The sequence below is a fragment of the Macrobrachium rosenbergii genome, chromosome 3 (genome assembly GCF_040412425.1).
Source record: "Macrobrachium rosenbergii isolate ZJJX-2024 chromosome 3, ASM4041242v1, whole genome shotgun sequence".
Taxonomy (NCBI): Eukaryota; Metazoa; Arthropoda; class Malacostraca; order Decapoda; family Palaemonidae; genus Macrobrachium; species Macrobrachium rosenbergii.
In genome coordinates, this window is record NC_089743.1 from 4040006 (window position 1) to 4062500 (window position 22495).

Genomic DNA, 22495 nt, shown 5'->3' on the forward strand with positions numbered 1-22495 from the left:
CCAAAACGTAGCGTGTGCATATATATATATATATATATATATATATATATATATATATATATATATATATATATATATATATATATATATATATATATATATATATATATATATATATATATATTATATATTAAAAACATACATATCTTAATATTCGTCATAATTCTTAATATTCGTCATAATTCGAAGTCTTGGCTTTAGTTGAATAGTACACGGTTCTTAGGCATAATAATAGGGGTTGTTCCTCATTTTAAGTAGGAGTGAGTTTCGGCAGAAGTAACATCTTCGTTATGTAGCGTGGAACGCTTAAATTATTAAGGAAAAATAGTCCTTTGAGGTTTGTTCCCAAATAGGACGCTATTATCTCAGTTAGGGTTGAGTACGTGTGTAAGATTAGTTAATTATTCAATTTTAATTTTTTCTTAACTGACCGGGCAATGGTGAGCCAGAGGTATTTCACTTGTCTGTTCCGGTCTCTTGTAGTAAAAAAAAAAAAATCATTTTGCAAACTATCATCGACTGCCTGCACTCATGAAAGACCACACTGCATCACGTCTACAGCTAAACGGAAAGCAAGAGGGAAAAGTGGCAGTGTTTGTTTGAAAAGAAAATGAGGCCGAAAAGGGGAACAAATTGACTTAGTCCCGTCTTTCACCCAACTTACAGTCTTCATCAATCAAAGTTTCGGGAGACAACCTCTCAAAAAAACCTACTCGGGGAAATTTCCTGGCAACAAAGCACGCATTTCCACCTTTCATTAAAACACTGGACCCGTCATCAGTTGTGGGCTTTGAACACTTGAAACCTTTTCATTTAAACTAAAGTAGACACAACATTAAAAGGGGAAAATCTGCGACTGTAAGATCATCTAGAATCCTGTATAGCGTTTAAACTCGAAACAAGAAGTGAACGAATGCTAGACAGTTCGAGAAAGAACAACGCAACTGTAAGCCAGACAGACTATTAACAACACTAAGAGTACTACTTAAAAAAATGCACTGGAAACTTAACTAGGCTTCATGGACATTGCCATGTTTTAAGTGGTCTTCATTGCGACAGGAATAAAATAAACATTCACTAAATGAAATTTGTTCAGAGGGTGAACGACCGCGCCATTGAACACACCACTAACGTCACTGAAAATCCACACCGGAACGATTGGTATTGGTGCTTTGGTGGGAAGTGCACTCTCAAAGATAAACATGAGCACTTTAATGTGAAAAAAATTAACAGCCCTTATGAAATACTGTTCAAGAAAGTGGCCTTGTGGAATGCTCTCCAGATTTTAACGAGTGCTTATATTAGTTGAAAGTTTTCCTGAAATATAACAAGTTTTGAGGAAATTCAACATGTTAATACTGGGGTTTGTAGTGATTCCTGTATATACGACACAAACTCACGTCTTTGAAATTTGTTTAAAATTCTTACTATCAACGTGTGGATTATACTTTAATACAAGTTACCTTCATGGAATACGAATTAAGATAGTGCAGTGCGTCATCCCTCAACCTAGTTGTTACATACATTCTATTAACCTATTCTTGTTAACCAACAAAATCTGAAACTTGGAGATCTCCAGGTCACGAACCCTTTGAGGCAACAGACATTATTTTTATGTATTGCAGAAGTGAATCGCTCATATCCGCGAATACTTTGAGCTGCTTAGTGTTTGGCCCCTTCGAGGGTGAAGACACCGTGGGTCTGTCTATAGGAATCCTTTCTCTTCTGAATACGGTATTCCACGAGGAACAAGATGGCGGCCACGAATTCTGCCACTACGCCAACAACAGCTGAGAAAAAAAGGCAAAATTTTGTTAGACTTTTACTGACACAGCACTGTGGCCATTTTTCAAATACATTGCTAAGGGCATAATAATCTTGGTCGTGTCCTGCATCTTCATGTGTAACATGAGACACGAGGACTCCCACCTCTTTCTGTATCTTGAACCCTAAATTATACTTTCAAAACCGTTGTAGTGCTTGTATAGGCATGAAGAGTATGGCAAAGAAATAAAAAATATTTGACAAATGAACTTTTAAAAGGTTACACATTTTCTCAATTGTATATTAAACTTCTGTTATTGGAAACCTGAGGAAATATGACTGTAAAAGTGGTACAAGGTGTCAGCAGGCACCTATGGTCGTCATGCTTACCCAAACCAAATGACCATGAGAGGTGGTTATGATCCCAGTGGGGCATCCAGTCTCTGTTGTCACCCATTGCTCCGAAGACAATGACTGCTATGAATCCAAATACCCCTGTGGAAATAATAATGAGATGCATCGTGGTTATTTGCAAAGATCTTTATAGAATACTTATTACCTTTTTACAGATTTGTACTTTTAAATCTTGTTTTTAACATTTTCAATATCAACAACCCTCCGGAAACCAGTTTTGTGAGCTTACACAATTAGTATGAATTTACTCTGCAAGCCAAAAAGGCTTCAAATGTTTTGGTGAACACTAAGCAAGGGGATACAGATACCAATGCATCCTTACTGATCCATTAGTATAATGACGGGCGCATTTGCAAAGAAACAGTAAGAATAAAACCTTGCAAACAGTGGGCGGAAAACAGCCTCCAGTAAGAAGCTTTCTTGATGTTGTACAGTACTTGTATCAACGCGTATGGATACATGGCAGATGAAAGTGAAGCTTGCAATATCATTTACAAGAGTAATCTGACCAGCTCAAAACTTGAAGAGTTCCATCTTGAACCGATTGACTAATGCAAAACACTTCAAATCAAATTCAAACATGAAAATGGAGAAGTCTACAACTGAATTGAGCAAGTCTTTAATTTCTGTCACAACACAGACCACTTGAAATGGGTACCAGTAATTATCCTTACATGAAATGAAGAGATCAATGTAGGCCAACTTCAGGACAGGCCTCTCGAAGTCTTCTCCTGGGCAGAAGACCAAGATCCCCGTCAGACCAGTTCCAATCAGTGACAGAGTGAAGCAGAACGTGTAGAAGACTTGTACTGTGACGAAGAACGCTGCGGACAGAAGAAAATGAGTACTCTTAATGCCCCTGCACTCCTAGGAATAAGCCCGAAGGGCAAATGACTTACCAAGAAAACTTCTGCAAGATAACCTTGTCTGAAGAAAGAATTAACACATTTAGAAAACGGAAGTGAAGCTTCGACTTTAAATGTTTGTGTGAATAATTGTGAAAGAATCCCGAAATATCCAAGAAAAGAAAGTAGTAATAAGGAAAAATGGCTGTTATTTGTTTGCGAATTACAAAATATAAATTAGAGAGCTCAACGCTCGAGGCATAGTGTAACACTTTTGTAAGATTATTCAGGACACCAAATAAGACCAGCGAATTATGTAAATCGCACATACGCATCGAATTGCTTATTCACATAAAATACACTTTCGGGTACTTTAATGCTTTAGTTTTTTGCCAAGATTTATAACAAAACGCTTTGTTAGTCGTGTAAGGTTTTGAAAAGCTATTCCTTTATTGTAAACAGTGAGCAGTTGTTCTAGATTATGATGAAAAAACGTTTTATTTAGGGCTGACCTAGTTTAGGCTTTTTAATAGTCACGACTTAGGGAAAACTTAATCCCTTAATCCCCGAAACGAGTTAGAATTTCATGAAAATTTATCCTATTCTATCGCATATGACTTTTAGGGTGTTCGAAGAGGATCGCAAACTTGACATAACATTTTTAATAATGGTAAACATTACACAACCAAAGAAACAAAGAAACTAGGTAAATGTAAAAAAAAAATTCAGAAATGGGATAAAACAGAAAAAATAAATTTGGAAGTGACTGGAGCAAAGTAAAATAACTGGAATCAGCTGCTTGAGATTGCATACCATGCACTGAACTAAAGTGATATAACACACACTATTCTGGCCCCTGACTATCACAGTAGTAGTGTGGTTTGAAATCTAAGTTAATTGAATTAGGCCGAATCGTATATCCACACCCAAATCTTGATTTGCACCTCCGAAATCAGTAAGTGATCTTGCATCGCTAGAAGAAGTATAAATATAGTAGATATCTCCCTCTATTTGTATTTTAGGAATGGAATAAATAATTTTGGCCCAAGGCCAAGCGCTGGAACAAATGGGGTCATTCAGTGCTGAAGGGGAAATTGAGAGCAGAAAGGGTTGAAAGTTGTAACAGGAGGAAAACCTCAAAGCAGCTGCACTGTGAAACAGTTGTTAGGAGAGGGTAGAAGGTAAGATGTAAGAAAGAGAATATGAACAGAGGTACATTAAAAGGAATGAAAAGGGTTGAAGTTCGCTGACGGTACTAGCCCCCACCCAACAGGAATTTGTGTTTGACAGCAAAAAAGTTCGTGGGTACTTCATGCTCAAACTTAACACTTTTACTTAATAATATACTTAATGCTTATATTAAACAATAGTGATTAGAGAAATTATAGGAATGATGTAGGCGGACTTAGCTTTAGACATCTTGAATTTTTATTTTCATTTCCCACTAACATTCACAGCATGAATGTACAGTAGAAAATTTGCCTCAGAAATTAAAAATTTTTTACTAGGTCTTTAATAATGATGGAATATATAGGCTATCTCTACAGCATTCTAGAATTATAACTATTTTTTTTTTTGAGCTACTGAGTACCTGTTTCTCTTTTATCTCAATTTTCACTCAGCATCCATCTAAAATTTATCTAATCTTGAAATTAAATGTGGCCAGATTTTTTAATCTCATCAAAGTGCAATTTGATTCTGAATCTTGCTTGCGTCATGTTAAGTAAAAAAACTTATCATCAGTTTATCTATTATATTCGATATTTCCTAATCCCTGCAAAGAAAATCATTCTTGCGTAGAAGTCTACGGTATCATCAACAAAACACCAAAACTCACCAATAATAGAGACAAGACTTTCGTTGTGAGAAAATTCAGTCGAAAATTGCTTCATATAATGAAAATGGAAAAACCTTAGTCGGAGGAAATGACATTAGGTGATTTCTGTTCTGTGTAACTGTGAGTATGATTGCTTAATCTTGTCGGTGATCCATGACACGTAGCCTTTAACTCGTACATTTCTATCAGTGTTTCAATTAGCGGCGTCTTTGTTACAAGTATCCCAGGTTCAGCTTCAATGATGCTGCAAGGTCATTCAAGCGCCCCTTCCCCACATGTTCCATGGGGCAGGCGGTTAAGGATTCCTTCTCTGGCCCACATTTGGTATGAAACCATCAGTCTATAAATATATATATTTTAGATGCAGATGACAAAATTTCTTACTCAATGCTATCATCTTGAAGTATCCCCTAATAAAACGTTTTACAATGTCTCAAGCTTCCTCGCCGCTTTAGGAGATAAATTAAATACACTATCGGATCCAGGAAAATTTTATGGGGGGGCACCAATTTTCATATACACACACGTGTATATATATGTATACACACATACATATGTATATATATATGTGTATATAAAATATATATATATATATATATATATATATATATATATATATATATATTTATATATATATATAAATACATTTTATATATATAGATACATCTATACTATACAGATATACAGAGAGAGAGAGGGGGGATAATGCATGCATTTTATGTAGAATTCAGTAGTTGATATCTGAAATATTTATTATTATTTCTATAATAGATTTTTATTTTTTCCCATTTTTATATTTCTCATTTATGTTATCTAAAACTTCAATATTATTATTTTGTCATTATTTTTATTGGGGAGGGGGCCCGTGCCCAGGTGCCCCCACCCCGATCCGTTAGTGATTAAATAACGATTTTAAGGGTTTATAAGGTTTTGAATTACCCGTTGCAGGGTTTCTGGGAAAGCTTGCACTAAAAAAACAATTCAAACGGAAGATTTTCTTATCCCTGGTTATGATTTGCTCCAGAGTTCAGAGGTGCACCCAGGGCCTCTTATTCATTTGGAAATCTTACCAGTACTTAAGGGGTACCATTGTGCCAGGGTCCGTGCTGGCGTACGACCGACTAAATATACTCCAACCAACAAACGAGTCTGAGTACCTGAATTCAACCATTGTACTAAAACAGCAATTTCAAAACTCCCTAACACTGAGCTAGAAGCCTCTTGATGATTTCTGTAACTTCAAGAGGCTCAAATAAATACTTCCTCAGCATGAAAGTTCGACTTTTGCACGTCCAAGGAGACTTACGTGTTTGCAACATTTCCCTGACGTCCTCATATCCAGTGGTGAAGGGATCGAAGAGCCAGCGGCATCCTACGAAGAATCTTTCCCTTTGCACGTCCTTCGTAACAGTGAGACTCCTAAAGCACTGGGTCCACAGGCCTATTCTGTCCATATTTGTCCCATAGGCCTTATTCTCAGCCTGTAGCCAGTACGTGGTAAACATACCGATTGTGATCAGGATGAAGGCTAAAACGTGGATAGCAATTGCCCACCAACCTGAGGTGGTGCGCCTCTCTCTGGGTGGAACTACCATCTTGTCACGTCTGCTTCTTTCTCTCTATTTAATCTATTTCTATTTCCGGCTTTTTATCGTCTTGTCTTTAGCTCTCGCTTCGATTTATTTTGAGTTTTACTAATTGACACTAATACATAATACGGGTTTTCAAGTTGTTTACGAGTCTTGATTAGCTTTGAACATCTATAGGCTACACTATGCCTATAATTACATTAATATTTCAATTTTTGCAGACGGCTTTTATGGAAGAACAAAATTTGTTAAACTCCCAGCGGTCAGTATTCTCACTTCATTCCCAGTCCTGTGAAACGCACGCTATTCACAAATGTTCATTATGTGGTGATTAGTTTTGTACAGCGTCCATATTCACTATAAAAAAACACTTAGGCTATCATTCTGTAATTGATGCAAGTCCTGTACGTATAAACATGAAAGAGTAAAAGCAGTTGTCAGCGCTGCTTACTTTCGTCAACCAAAACATCCACACACAGTAATTTCAACACCCAGCCGTCTACAGGTGGCAAGGTTACTTATACCACGAAATTTTCTTAATCTGTCGCTCTCTAACACAAATTAACATAACGGTAACAGTCCTGGATGGTTTCACTGCCACTATGAAATGCAGAAGATGTAGAAATAGACGAAGGAGTATCCAAGTTACGGTAAATGGGAGAGAGGTTTGTTTGGGCGTGTTGTGCTGGCTTCGGTCTCCCTCCGTTTACCTGGGTTTCTACTAGCCTCGCAGCAGACCCGCCTCACCTGGCCAGGAGGTACAACACGAGACCCAAGCCAGTAAATACTGACTTACTGGACCGATTTTCTTTTTTTTTTTTTTCATGCTAAAATTCCTACCAAACTTTTTTTTTTTTTCAGTTCATTACCATATTGGCCATGCATGTCAAGTTTCTGCAGAAATCATTTTACCTTACGAACATATGAGTCATGTTTCGATAGTAATCAATCTAACATTGATTATCGCTTTTTGCTTAATTTTAGTAAAATCCCTTAAATTTTGCCAGTGATATTTAAAAATGTGGTAGTAGTTTGAACACTTTCACTCCGAATGGTGAAGAAGAATAATTAAGAATAGAACAAAAGACTTCTCTCTTGTCATGTGGCAACGCTGCGTGGAGGATATACCTGGGTGTTGGCTGGGGGAGCGGGAGTATTTGAATCAATGTTTTTTTTTCTTCAGCTTATTCTTGGACGAGGAAGAAGGATGAGGTCACCAGAGACGCATATGTGGCAAGAACAGGAAGGCCAGACTTAATTTGGGCAATAATGCCCAATGTATTGGTGCCTGCTCCGTGATTTAAACATTTTTTTATACAAATCGCACGAAGGGCATGTAAATTAATGAAAATATTATGTCATTATAAAACTCTTGCGTATAGATCTTCAGTGTTTTCTTACACTTGATCGCTACGTCATATTTTTTCAAAGTAGTTTTTAATGTATTTCAAATGTACAGGTTTTCATTACAGTAAAGCTGAAGTCTCTAGCAGTATGCATCTGAAACAGTCAGTAGATTACAAAGTATGTGCTTCTCTGTCAGGAAGGCGGTAGCAGTAGTTAATGGTTATTTCTGCTCAGGAAGGTTGAATATTGCATGCCATGACATCACTGATCATTCTGCAATGATTCGTTTCCGACGCGGCACGACATCTACATTCCATGCAAGTAAACGAAAACCGTCGACGACAGACGGCACAAAACGAGAACAACGATTAAGTACAACCAACCGCAAACATATCTTGACAATGGTTGAAGGCAAAAGTCACATCTGCAACGGACAGCCCTTTGTACATGATTCTACCTCGTTTGTCCAGTCCTTGTGAGGCTGTAACGGATAAAGAAAGACATCCGGATTGCTAACACCTCTGCTTGTGAGTGTGTGAATGTTTCCTGGGCGTGAGAGAGGTTGCCCTGGCTTTACTGACCTCACGAACCAATATTAGATGTTCTACAATACTTTATTGTCCTGAACCAAAATCCATTAATTACGAACTAGAAAGGAGATAATATTAATGTAAACAGCATTATTTTATTAGTTCAAAGAAAAACAGGAACTATGGAAATACTCTCAATGCCAGTAAGTAATGTTTACTATGCAATATAGGCGAGTCTCTGCATTGTGCATAAAGAAGCAGTTTACTTAAGGAGTGTCTGTTAAGAGTGTTCGTTATACTCACTGCGCTGCTCCTATATCCAGTCTGTTCTGCTTACGTAAAGTTTAAAGTGCTTTAAGTTGCTGCAACCTCTCAAGGAAATATGTCATTTTTATCTACTGAATTATGGAACAGAGTTACTGAGATTTTATGAGTTCGTTTATCATATATTCTTCTGTTATTATGAGGAGGTATAATATATTGAAACTCATGCCTCTGAGAGAGAGAGAGAGAGAGAGAGAGAGAGAGAGAGAGAGAGAGAGAGAGAGAGAGAGAGAGAGGGGACTCTAAACTTGCTCTGCCCGTCGAAATGAAGAAACAGAACTTACTGCTTAAAGTAATCATATCCCTTTTTTAAAATTTCTATTATTAAAACTGAGAACTCAAGTAGGAAAGGATTTCACAGGTATAAAGGGTGACATAAAATGTATTTATATATAAATAAATCAAATATATATGTATACCTTAAACTTTAATTAATCCCATTATCTCAGTGTTGGTGGCACAAATTTAAGGATGAAATTGCTGGCCCCATGCCCATGCCCCTTCCTTGTTACAATCTACTACAGTCTACTAACTGCCGCGTACCAGTTCAATGCATCAGAGGCCACTGTATGTATGTATCTATCTATATCTATTTATCTATATCTATAATATATATATATATATATATATATATATATATATATATATATATATATATATATATATTATATTACATATATATAACATCCATTTTTTGCTTTTAATATGATGCAATTCAATCGGGAGACAACTTGGAGTGTTATTAAAAGATGAAAAAAATGTAACAGAAACCTGGCTATTTTCGCCAGTAAGCATAACCGCCGAAACCGGTTTTCAAAACCTGCCTTTCCAACAAGCGAGAAATCTTCTTTTACTTTCTTTGTTACTTGATCCATGTACTGTTTTTCCTGGTTACAATGTTTCTGACGTAACTGGTCGCTAAATAAGCATAGCATATATATATATATATATATATATATATATATATATATATATATATATATATATATATGTGTGTGTGTGTGTGTGTGTGTGTGTGTGTGTGTGTGTGTGTGCATTATAGATGAAAGGGTATATAAAAAAATGGTGGTTGGAAATATGACCTGACCCCGTGCAATTCATCCAGAAGTAAATAAGTAGGCTACTTGGCTTCTCATATTGAGAAAAGCAAAGGTAGCGTGGAGAGCAGTTGGTTAAAATGTCACACAGATGTCCCCAGCTTAGATATAAACATATATATATATATGTGTGTGTTTATTTATATGTCCACGCTACAAATACAATATATTTCATTATATATGTGTGTGTTGTTTACAAATACAAGCATTTACGTTGTTTGACAAGGAAAATGTAATTGCAGGTGTTTCGCGGTCAACCTTACCTTTTATGTACAGCACTATGAACTTTGACCCGTGTCAAATAACCGAATGTTGGACACGATGAGGTATAAACTTACAATTATGAAAAGTTGATTAAATGCTAGGACCTCTTACACACAATATCTTGCCCGAAAGTGTTCGTAAAGGGGCAAACGAGACCAAAAAAATAAAAAACTGACAAAACGCAGACTAATCCAGAACATGCGAAGCGATGGCTGTTTTTTTTTTTTTTTTTTTTTCGTTTGCTCCTTTACCAACACTTTGGGGGCAGGATATTGTGTGTAAGAAGTCCTAGCATTTAATTCACTTTTCGTAATTGTAAGTTTATTCCTCACCGTGTCCAACATTCGGTCATTTGACACGGGTCAAAGTACATAGTACAGTACATAAAAGGTAAGGTTGACCGCGAAACACCTGCAATTATATTTTCCTTGTCAGTAACTTAAAAACGCAATGAAATGCTTATATTTGTAGCATGGACATATATATACATACATACAAGTTATTTTCCCAGGGGATTTTACTTGTCACGATGATGTTGGTCTTTCCATTGTCCTAATTGACACTTATTTTTTCTTTCGCGTTTATTGTTCCACTTTAATAGAAACTGTATAATTAGTGGTATGGTTAATAAGATCGTGATAAATATTATTGTGATCCTTCCTGTCCTTCTCAAAAAGGTGGTGGCAATTGTCAGCGTCTTCGTCGCAGCCGCGAGGACTCCCATTCAGGCTTTAGCATTCAGGGTCGCTGGAATGTTCAGTTTCACCTAAGTTACTTATTTTTATTCATCGGTATAGAGTACACCCGTAGTACTGAACTAATGCACACACACACACACACAATCGTGAAATATCTCATTTTGCACTGATAATTTAAACCAGTACATAATCATGAATGACATGCCATAACTACTCGTGAATTGGTTAACATTTCTTTTAAAAAAACTCCTATCGTTACCCTTAGTACATTCTTCTGTTTTTTCCTGAATAAATTCAAGGACATTTTAAAGGATCCTTCATAATGTATCTGGAAGAAGTCTACTAATCCCCTGACCTACCTCCCTTCCCTAACACTATATTTTCACATTTTTCTAAAACAAATTCTGAAATTTAGTTTACTATATTTGTATGTTCATCTTGGTTTTGCTTTTTTTTCACGTACGGGCATAACACTACGGAAGTCCTTCTTCAGGTGTCCTTAAAAGTAAAGGAACTTGTTTTCCGCTGCGCCTTATGAGATGGAGGAAGGCCGCTTTGAGTTCTGCTTTCGCTTTCTGTGATATGTGGTCTTGCACGCAACTCGCCTGATACTGCGCTTGCTACTCTCAATTGCGTACGTGTTAAATAACTAATATATATCTAAATATTCTTACGTAAGTTTTAGCAGTTAAAGCAAGTGTGATTAAATAAATGGTTACAAATAACCCCTATTCTACGCGTATTTTTGGTCGTTCATGTACTGTGGAATTAAATTTTAAAACTGCATTTAGAAGTATCTAGTATAGCAAAACACTTGTATTTTTGTTACCATTTCTCGCTGCTTTAGGATTTAAACCAACGCGAATATGGTAAAAAAAAAAAATGTTTTTTCTTTTTAATATCAGCTACTTGTAAATGTAGATTTTGAAAGCATTAAGAAGTAACAAGCATTAGACTACACTTCGTAATAGAGACGGTCTGACATGACGTTTCTTTTAAAAAAGCGTCATAATCCGTTGACACCCGAGTTGGGTACGTATTCACACAGTCCAGACGGCGCGTCACACAGCGTGGATTACACTAAGGACAGCTCGCCCCCCCTCCCTCGCCCCCACTCCCAAACCAATAACACGTGGGGCAACCTCCCAACCACTGGTGCTCACAGACAAGAAGGCCAGGGACTGTACTAGAACTCGGCTAGAAGAGTCCGCCGCCAACACGATAACCGCCCCCAGCCCTTGCCCCTTAAGCAAAGAAAAAGACCACCTGTCAGGTAGCCCTCCCTTACCTTGATCTACCCAAACACCACATAGGCATAGGCCATGAAGGAGCTGGTATTGTCGGTATGATGACTCATGACATAATTTCATGAAAACCAGCCCTTTCAAATGATTCAAAGGAATATGAGTTTGTTCCCGTTCTTCTTTATCCTTTGAAAATGAGGTTTTGCGGCAGCTCGGGAAAACTAGAAGGCCGTGCTGCCTTGAAAGAAGGTTACTCGCTCAACGGTAAGAAGATACGTCGAAAATACCAGACGTGAAGGCCTACACGAAATAACGGAAATCCGGTCAGGATTGAACATTTCGCCCAGTTGTCCTCTTTTACCATTCGGAACAAATATTGTAGGTTATATATATATATATATATATATATATATATATATATATATATATATATATATATATATATATAAATGTGAAAAAGTATATATGTGTGTGTACAATTTATATGTATAACATATAGTATTATATCATTACTTTAGTGGTACTATTGTAAATGATTTCCAGTCTTATCTTTTACCGTCGCCAGTCTGTAAATCTGAAGAAACTGCAAAACACCCCTGTTTATGGAAATCTGGAAAGCGATACGGACTGAGGCTCTTGTAAACGGAGGTACCAAGAAACAGCCGGTACCGGGTAAACGCAGGTACCATTGGTCCTTAGCAAGTTGTGTATTAGATGTATTAAGCAACGAAGGAGTGGTTATATATCATTAGTTTTGAGTGCTAAATTTATATTACAAATACAACTTTCAATACTGTGGGACTTAGCATTCGTAAAAAAGGCATGCGGCTGACTAAAAACACATTTGTACGTAGATGAACGCACATTCACGCCACTTGACAAATGAGATCATTCAGTCCGTGGCAAAAGTTTTGAACTGCATTCTTAACCTAGTCATCGAACGTCCTGGGGAGGACGACTACGGTGATGGGTTTTAGGGGTTGTGCATGACACTATGACGCTATGGCATTTGAATACAGGCGGGAGTAATGTACAGTATAATATATAAAGTAATAACGCTGGTTTGCGTATACACATGTATACGAGTGTATGTATGTGTGTATATATATGTTTGTGTGTGTATTCTCCTTTATTCCATAATACAACTCTCATCGTAATCAAGTGTCAGAAAGCTGCACAATCATCATCTATTAAGTATTTTATATATATATAGCCAGTATTTATATATATATATATATATATATATATATATATATATATATATGTATATATGTGTGTGTGTGTGTGTGTGTGTGTGTGTGTGTGTGTGTGTGTGTTGTGTTTTATGATCTTACTTGGAGGTTGAGTTGGCTTACTAAGAGGCCTCCCTGGTTACAATATATACATGTATGTACATATATTTATGCTTAAAAATAACAAATATGGCCGTTTTTTTATTAGGAAACGACAGAATGCCAAGTTCCTTCGTGTATTGTACACATCTTTGGGGCACAAAAATGTAAGAGTACTTAGCACTCTTGTATTTTCCCTTTTAAACATTTCTTGTAGCTTCAACAGATTATATATATATATATATATATTTATATATATATATATATATATATATATATATATATATATATATATATATATATATAAATACTGGTCACTTTTACACACACACACACACACATATATATGATGATTAAAAAGCCACAATAATATAATTGATAAATTGTATATTTTAAGACATAAAAATATACAAGAAATGGGTGACCGTTTGCGCAACGGTCCTCTTCAGCCAACTGAATCAAAATACTAGTTTTTCTTATTAAAAGACGTTTAAAAGAATTTTGTGATACTCGATCCAAGAAAACATCGAACTCTCTTTCAGTGTGGACTAGGCAGTTATGTTGGCAGTTTCATGCATCTGTGGGCCAACCGTTTGATCATAATGGCTGTCGTTCGAGCGTACGGTGCTCATCACGTTGACTAGGTGGTTTGGGTTTCAGCATCGGTGCCTGTTGTTTCTGCGGCAAATGCCACTTCGACAACCTGTGCGGGGAGAGATGAGAAGACACAGTATGCCTGAAATTTAATTTTATGGAATGACAGACTAGCCTGTCTGTATGTAGGTCCTCCTTAGGCTTTATTGCCATCTAATGTATTGCAAAAATCAAAGCCCCCTCCACTACCCTTCTATGGCCTACGTGACTACTTCTATATATAGTATTAGCTCCTCCCAATCCATGACGTGATTATTTCCCAAGCAATGTTTATAGCGCTGTTTTGAGAAGTCCCCTAACCGCTTTTTATGTTCTTGCAAATGTTCTTCCCTCTACCTGTCTCCCCAAAATAAAATAAATTACAGAGCTTGCATTTTATAGAATGTATTACTATCACTATTAATTCTGTGGCTATTATTTTTATTGAATTTGGATTTGATTGAGTTTTCAAATGAGAAGGCTACTTTAACATTACCTGTACTATTGATTAACTGGGCTGTTGATTTTAGTTTTTGTGATATGGAAGCGTTATGAATCTCTTGCTGTGATCAGTCTGCTTGGTGAAGGGTTACTTTTTCTTAGCCTTAGACAAAGCACAATCTTAGATGGCAATAAAGCCTTTACGCAGGAGGACCTACATACAGACAGGCTAGTCTGTCATTCCATAAAATTTATACTGTGTCTTCCTCATCCCGCACAGGTTTCGAAGTGGCATTTGCCGCAGAAACAACAACAGATTATATATATATATACGCTCGAACGACAGCCATTAAGAAGATCATATATATATATAATATATATATTGGATATAAAATTCTTTTTATCTTTTAATAAGAAAACTAGTATTTTGATTCAGTTGGCTGAAGAGTGACCGTTGCGCAAACGGTATCGTTTTTATCCCATTTCTGGTATATTTTTATGTCTTAAAAATATACAATTTATCCTTTAATCATCATTTTCGATCACAATATAGTGACACAGTTACACACATATATATATATATATATATATATATATATATATAGGTTTATATATAAAGGAATATATATATATATATACACAGGAAAGGTTTAAAAGGGAAACTACAAGAGTGCCATGTACTCTTACATTTTTGTGCCCCGAAGATGTTTACAGTACACAAAAGAACTTGGCATTCTGTCGTTTCCTAATAAAAAACGGCCCCATTTGTTATTTTTAAGCATAACTGTGTACATATATGTATATTGTAATGAGGGAGACTTCTTAGTAAGCCAACTCAACTCCAAGCTTTCTTATAACATAAAATATAGTATTGTTCATACTGATAACTAACTGATGGAGGGCGTGAGAAAACCAGCCCTTTCTTAATTCTCTCCATGCTTCCTCCTTTGGTAAATCTCTCAATCTCTCCTAGACCTGGTGACTGCTTTGAAAACCCTCCTTTCAGGTGAAGGTGAATGGAGACGAAAATCCTGCCTCACTGACAAACCAGTGAACATGTGGTTGCTAGAGGTCACCTGAATTGGAAGGCCTGTACAAGGCTTTCACACAGAAAATGGAGGTCGCAACAAATGTGACTGGGCCACTATCTTGACCCCCGAGGGCAGACGCCCATGCTCCGAGTGCCATCTGAGAGGAAAGGAAAAATAATCTGCCGAGGTCATAAAAAGCAGGGTGCCAGCAGCCTCACTCTCAGAAACCCTACTGGTAGCAGGCTCTACATACTTGCCCCTTACTTGCTTCTTCTTGAGCTTATCCCTCGTGGCCACCTTCAGCCCCTCAAGTCACTCACCAGTGCAATCCCTGTAAAATCATCCCTCCATTCCTCGTGAAATTCAGCGAGGCCCTCCATCGCTCTGTCTAAGGTAAAGTCCTGATTTGAGGTTCTTTCAATGGTCACGTATCATTTGATCTTTTACTGAATTTCATTTTCATTTTGAAAGAGTGATTTCTCACAATGAGCTGTAGGTCCCATTGCTAGGTAACTAGTTGGTTCTTAGCCACGTACAATAAATCTAATCCTTCTGGCCAGCCCTAGGAAAGCTGTTAATCAGCTCAGTGGTCTGGTTAAACTAAGATATACTTTTTCACAAAGAACTGCCTTAGTTAGTACAGTGTGTAACTTTAATGTAAGCATCTCGCACAAGAATTGTGTTATCTTGGCACCATATGTGCAACACGTGATTCACCCAAAATCGCTATATTTCCCTATGTAACCGCTTGCGTTCTCAATTGCAGACGGTGTTGTTAGCTGTGGAAACAACTGCTTGTCTTGTGCTCCTTGCTGTGGCCTTGCCACTGCAAGCAAATCCACAGTGTCCCTTTCAAGGGGATTAAACCCCTAGATCTTCAGTTTTTTAAAATTGCTGTAATATTTGATCACTCGACAGAACTTTGTTTTACCTGCCTATCATTTCCCCATTCTTCTGATTTAAGCATTTAATGTAAATATATTCCAGTTATAGTTAAACCAAGTGTTTATCTGCAGCAATTCCTTGTTGAAGTAAGGCCTTCAGCCCAACTATTTTCTTTATGAGCTTCTACCTGACCTAGCAATTGCAGTCAGAACCTATAATTGTTATGGTAAGTCCCCTGTCCGTCAGCCAGACCCTAGAAGTGGATCTTTGAGCCAGGAATAAAGTAAGTAGGTCAGATTAAAACCTGAAAGTGGCGACCTATGCTCAGATTCAGTCTGCATCATTGCAAGAACCCCCTTGCAATTTACAGCTCTCAGCCAGTAGCTTCTCTAAGGCTGGATGCAAGACCAGAAACGAATTTGATAATGTAAATCCTAAACAAGCACAGGCAAACAAATTTCCACAGTGTAAGTGTAGTGTTATTATTTTTAGCTTATCGTAGGTGCAAATAAAACCGTGACTGTGAACAGTGTTAGGAAACAGTATGCCAAGCGCATGCTAACAAGATTTTTATAGTGAAGAGAGAGCGTATTTTCCAACCCACAAGCTTTGTTGCTACTGCTTGATGGACTGCATGCCTTAATTGCTAGGATTAGCCAGCAGTGAAGTGTGAATTCAATTGGTAAAGTGCGCTTATTTCCTCCATGTGCTATGGGCAATTTGTCGTCCAGTAGTTAGCTAGGCTACACAGTAAATCCGGGCCACAAACTATAGCCCGTCCAGCAATTTTCGCTTCACTGGAGTATATCGCTCTCTTTCGCTTGTCGTAGCAAAGGCGCTAAGTTAAATCCAGAAAGAAATCCCTCTTTAAAATTTTTAAAGTTTTGAGTCAATGAAAAATCCTTTTATCTGCGGCCACATGAGCCATTGTCTACCTCGAACCTCATTGCCTTTTGACTACCCATAACTACAAGTAAGTGAGCGATTTCCCCATTCATAAATCTCACGTTGATGAGCTGGAAAAACCGTTGCCACATTGTTTGTTCTTTTCATAACTTTCCAAACAAGATTTTGCTCATAATAAACACCATGTGATCACCAAGTTGTCCGACTTCCCCATCAAAACAAAGATCACACAACCCTTGTGGATTGGCATTAATGAGCGTAGTATCTGGTCACATGCCCGTCAGGCACAACTCATAATAAAGTAAACTTCATTGAGCATATGACCCTAGGTAAACTATTTGACTCGTGCATGATAGATTTAAGCATTTGTACTCATTGTGTTAGAGAGCATTTAATCACCTCGTCTAAGCCCTGTGACCCATAACAGCATCATATTTTTGCATTTGATTACCTGTACTGCGAAAAGCTCAGTTATCTATGGCCGGTTAAGTTTTGTGTTTCGAAGCTTTAAGCTCGTCTGTGCCAACCCTAGGTGTTTCTCAGCATAATAAATTTGTTCACTTAAGAACCTTACGTTCCACGAACAATGTAAAATCATTCACTTACAAGTCTTACGTTCTACGAACAACCTAAATTCGTTCCTTTGAGAACCTTACTTTCTTCGAACAACCTAAATTCGTTCACTTAAGAACCTTACATTCTACGAAAAACCTAAATTCGTTCCTTTGAGAACCTTACATTCTATGAACAACCTAAATTCATTCTTTGAGAACCTTACGTTCTATGAACGACCTAAATTCGTTCATTTAAGGACTTTACACTCTCTGAACAACCTAGATATGTTCATTTAAGAACACGTCCTTCGACCAACCTAATTACATTCATTTAAGGACCCCCTTATGTTCTTCCAGCAACCTAGATATGTTCACTTGAGAACACGTTCTTCGAACAACCTAATTACGCTTAATTAAGAACCTCCTTAAGTTCTCTGAACCTCCGAAATTTGATCCTTTGAGAACCTTACGTTCTGCAAACAACCTAAATTCGTTCCTTTGAGAACTTTACGTTCTATGAACAACCTAAATTCGTTCATTTATGGACCTTACATTCTCTGAACAACCTAGATATGTTTATTTGAGAACACGTCCTTTGAACAACCTAATTACGTTCATTTATGGACCTTACGTTCTCTGAACAACCTAGATATGTTCATTTAAGAAAACATTCTTTGAGCAACCTAATTACGTTCATTTAAGGGCCCCCTTATGTTCTTCGAGCAACCTAGATACGTTCACTTGAGAACACGTTCTTTGAACAACCTAATTCCATTCAATTAAGAACTTCCTTACATTCTCTGAACAACCTAGATACATTCATTTAAGAACAACGTCCCTCAAACAACCTAATTACGTTCACTTAAGGACCCCCTCACGTTCTTCGAGCAACCTAGATACATTCACTTCAGAACACATTCTTCAAACAACCCAAATAACCATGTTCAGCACACACAACCTTAAATTCTTCAGAACACAATAACCGCGTTCAACACGCACAGCCTTAAGTTCTTCAGAACACAATAACCGCGTTCAACATGCACAACCTTAAATTCTTCGGACAGAATAATCCCGTTCAACATGCACAGCCCTGAGTTCTTCAGAACACAATAACTGCATTCAACACGCACAAACCTGAAGTTCTTTAGAATTAAATCAAAGCGCTCAACAAGCACAGCCTTGAGTTCTTCGGAACCAAATAAAAGCATTCAACATGCACAAACACGAGTTCTCCAGAGCACCTTAGCTTCTCGCTATAGCTTGTCTTGTCCGTGCGTGAATAAAACCAAAATTACACTCTTTTGAACAACCAAACCCCACGTTCTCTGAATGCGAACCCAAGTTCTAAGGAACACCTTTGTCTTCACGCTTTAGCCAGTCTCGTCTGCGTGTGAGGCAGGCCCCCAAAAAAAAAAAAACTCGTCCTCCGGGACAAACCAAAACCCCATTTTATCTGAACAACCCTAAAGGGCCTCAAGACATTCATTCGGACCGAAGCCCTAACCTTGTACTACAAAGTGCCCAAACGTTCTCTTGAACAAACCCTAAACTCATGCTCGATTCCCAAGTAACGAGCCTGCACCAAGAGTGCCACAATCCATACTGTGAGTGCCACATAACTGGCTCTCTGAACCCCTGGCACCCAAGTACCAAACCTGCAACCTTCATCACTGTTTATAAGAGAACACCATCACACTTAGTGCCAGTGCTACCTTGCCATAAAGGACACTCTTATTATAGCCAGAGCCCTTATAAGCCCACCTTTAACTCATTCCATTATACTCGGTCCATTCAGAGTGCCATTTCTGGCATGGCCACTCATTACTTATTCATCTGTGCCTGTGCTGCACAACCTTCAGGACTGCCCTCCCATGTGGTGCCACTGTTGCACTGTTAACCCATCCACACCAGCTCATCCAGAATAGTGGATAAATTCAACCCTTAGCAATTCAGCTAAATGGATAACTGAAGAGTCCACTGCTTTCTATAAAGAGACAGGAAAGGACCCAGGCCTCTCTGAAGGTCAGTTAAAAGATCATGTAAAATGGTGTATAGATGGTTGGCTAGAAAAACACCGTCCTCAGCCAAGCCGAGAGGGGAGCCCGTCCGAAGCACCCCTCCAAAAGGGATTTCAGTAAGGCATGTTGTCGTGTGTGCAAAGCCTCCAGCCACTCCAAGAATTACTGGAAGTGCCCTGTAAGGGCCACTCAGCCAGTGTCTTAACTCTGGCCATTGGGTAAACAACAACAGGCCTGCTCCGTCCACTGGGACAGTGCCAAGCAAAGAATATAGTAAGAATGATAGCACTGCCTGTAAGGTCTATGGGCTGGCTGCCCAATGGGAAAAATGCCCTAACAAAGCAGCTGCAACCGCCATTACCCTTGTGGTTATGAATCCTTCATCTTTAGGCCCTCCAGCCAAGGGTCCCTTATCTGTGGCACCTCCTCAAGGTAGCTACTCTGCATGCCAGGTCACAGCATTCGATGACACTGGTGCGCAAACCTCCCTCATACAGGAAGACAAACTTAGTTGTTGACATTTTCACCCAATTCAAGGTGCAGTTGTCAACTTAGTGAGGGAGTTGTAACAAGGGAGACCTCTTAGTAAGCCAACTCAAACCCAGGCTTTCTTATAACATAAAACATAGTATTGTTCATACGGATAACTAACTGAGGAAGGGTGTGAGAAAATCAGCCCTTTCTTAATTCTCTCCATGCTTCCCCCTTTGGTAAATCTCTTCATCTTTCCTAGACCTGGTGACTGTTTTGAAAAACCTCCTTTCAGTGAAGGCGATGGAGACGAAAATCCTGCCCCACGGACGAACCAGCTTTGGGATGAAGACCAGGAGAAAAGTTGAGTCCACGTGGTTGCCAGAGGTCACCTGGACTGGAAGGCCTACACGAGGCCTTGACACAGAAAACAGAGGTAGCGACATGTGACTGGGCCGCCATCTTGACCCTCGAGGGCAGACGCCCACACTCCAAGCATCATCTGAGAGGAAAGGAAAAATAATCCGTCTAGGTCATAAAAAGCGGGTCGCCAGCAGCCTCGCTATCAGAAACCCCTCTTGGTAGCTGATTCTACACACTTGCCCCTTGCTTGCCCCTTCTTGAGCTTATCCCCCGTGGCCACCTTTGGCACCCCCTGTCACCAGTGCAATCCCTGTAAAATCATCCCTCCATTCTTGGTGAAATTCGGTGAGGTCCTCCATCGCTCCATCTAGTGCAAAGTCCTGATTTGAGGTTCTTTCAACAGTAAAGTATCTTTTAATCTTTTAATGAATTTTTCTTTTCTTAAGTGCGATTTCTCTCAAAGACCTGACTTAGTTATTACATTGTGTAACTTTAACGTAAGCATCTGGCACAAGAATCAAGTTATCTTGGCACCATATGTGCAACACTCGATTCGCCCGAAATCGCTATATTTCCCTACGTAACTGCTTGCATTCTCAATTGCAGACGGTGTTGTTAGCTGTGAAAACAACTTGTTTTGTGCTCCTTGCCGTGGCCTTGCCATTGCAAGCAAATCTACAGTGTCCCTTTCAAGAGGATTAAACCCCCAGATCATCAGTATTTTAAAATTGCTATATATTTGATCACTCGGCAGAATTTTGTTTTACCTGCCTATCATTTTTCCCATTCTTCTGATTTAAGCGTTTAATGTAAATATATCCCAGTTATAGTAAAACCAAATGTTTATCTGCAACAATTCCTCGTTGAAGTAAGGCCTTCAGCCCAACTATTTTCTTTATGATTTTCTACCTGACCTAGCAGTTGCAGTCAGAACCTATAATTGTTATGTTAAGTCCCTCTGTCCGTCAGTCAGACCCTAGAAGTGGATCCCTGAGCCAGGAATAAAGCAAGCAGGTCAGAGTAAAAACCTACAAATATACCGTACATATATAAATATATTATCGATAAATATTGATATATAAATTATTCAAGAGAATGGCTGCATTTATGCAGCATTAGAAAGAAGCGTAATGGGAGTAGTAGATCGATTTGACATCAGGAATAGCTAGTAATAACTATAGCAATTAAGAGGACGATTAGTGAAATTTAGGCTCTGCTCTGTAATTCACTTCGTGTTTCGAAGTTTTGTGATCCATATGATCTGATACCTTTAGGAGGAACATCTATCACTCTTTTTCATTGTATACTTCACTCTTCCCTTCTTTTTCCCTTCCTCGTTTCCCTGTCTCCATTAAGCCTCTTCAGATAAGGCCAGTAATGTACTGTATGTATACATCACATCGGACCTTTCTCCCCAAAAGGTTAGGAGATATGAAATTGGAAGTTTAGTATTAATGCCTTGATACCTTAGGCAGTATGAAGTGATTAGTATTCTTTAGATTTAAGATGAAAAGGAAATTTTGAGAACAAAGGAAAATTGTTTGAAGAATATTCACTGCATACAAAGAGGGCTGAGATGCGGTGCAGAATAAGGCAATAAAAGAAAAGATTGATGCCGAAAGAAAATATTTTTTTAGGAATAAGGAGAGCGAAAATTGAGAGAAATGGGAACTGCCATCAGAGGACGTGCATGCGCAAAGGTTGAGCTTTTGGTCTTATGACGGAAAAGTGTTCCTCTAGAGACTGGTTTAAGGTGGAATGAACAAAAGATCCGGGGAAGTTTGTAAAGCACTGAGACCGATTTTTGTGAGTAATGTATTTTAAAGTAATTTGTGATTAACCATTTCACAGTTTTTCAGAATGAAAGTAACACTTGTGAGAGTGTGCAGAAAAAGAGCGAAATGTTTTG

The 22495-nt window shown here is 38.2% G+C and overlaps 2 protein-coding genes across 3 annotated transcripts in view; one reads left to right on the forward strand and one right to left on the reverse strand.

Annotated features, from left to right (window-relative positions):
* The window catches only part of LOC136852026 (uncharacterized), a 180310-nt gene that overhangs the window by 131394 nt on the left and 26421 nt on the right, over positions 1-22495 (forward strand). The window lies entirely within an intron of this gene.
* Positions 179-22495, reverse strand: part of LOC136852033 (uncharacterized) — a 25592-nt gene continuing 3275 nt past the window's right edge. The window contains exons 1-4 of one of the 2 annotated variants that reach the window (XM_067126516.1): positions 6167-7223; positions 2853-3002; positions 2155-2259; positions 179-1790 (exon numbers count right to left, since the gene is read on the reverse strand). In XM_067126516.1, the coding sequence (XP_066982617.1) occupies positions 1663-1790; positions 2155-2259; positions 2853-3002; positions 6167-6455 (672 nt within the window). In that variant the 5' untranslated portion in view covers positions 6456-7223 and the 3' untranslated portion in view covers positions 179-1662. Of the gene's footprint in view, positions 1791-2154; positions 2260-2852; positions 3003-6166; positions 7224-22495 lie in introns of those variants that run through there. The other variant, XM_067126523.1, reaches the window with a different exon arrangement.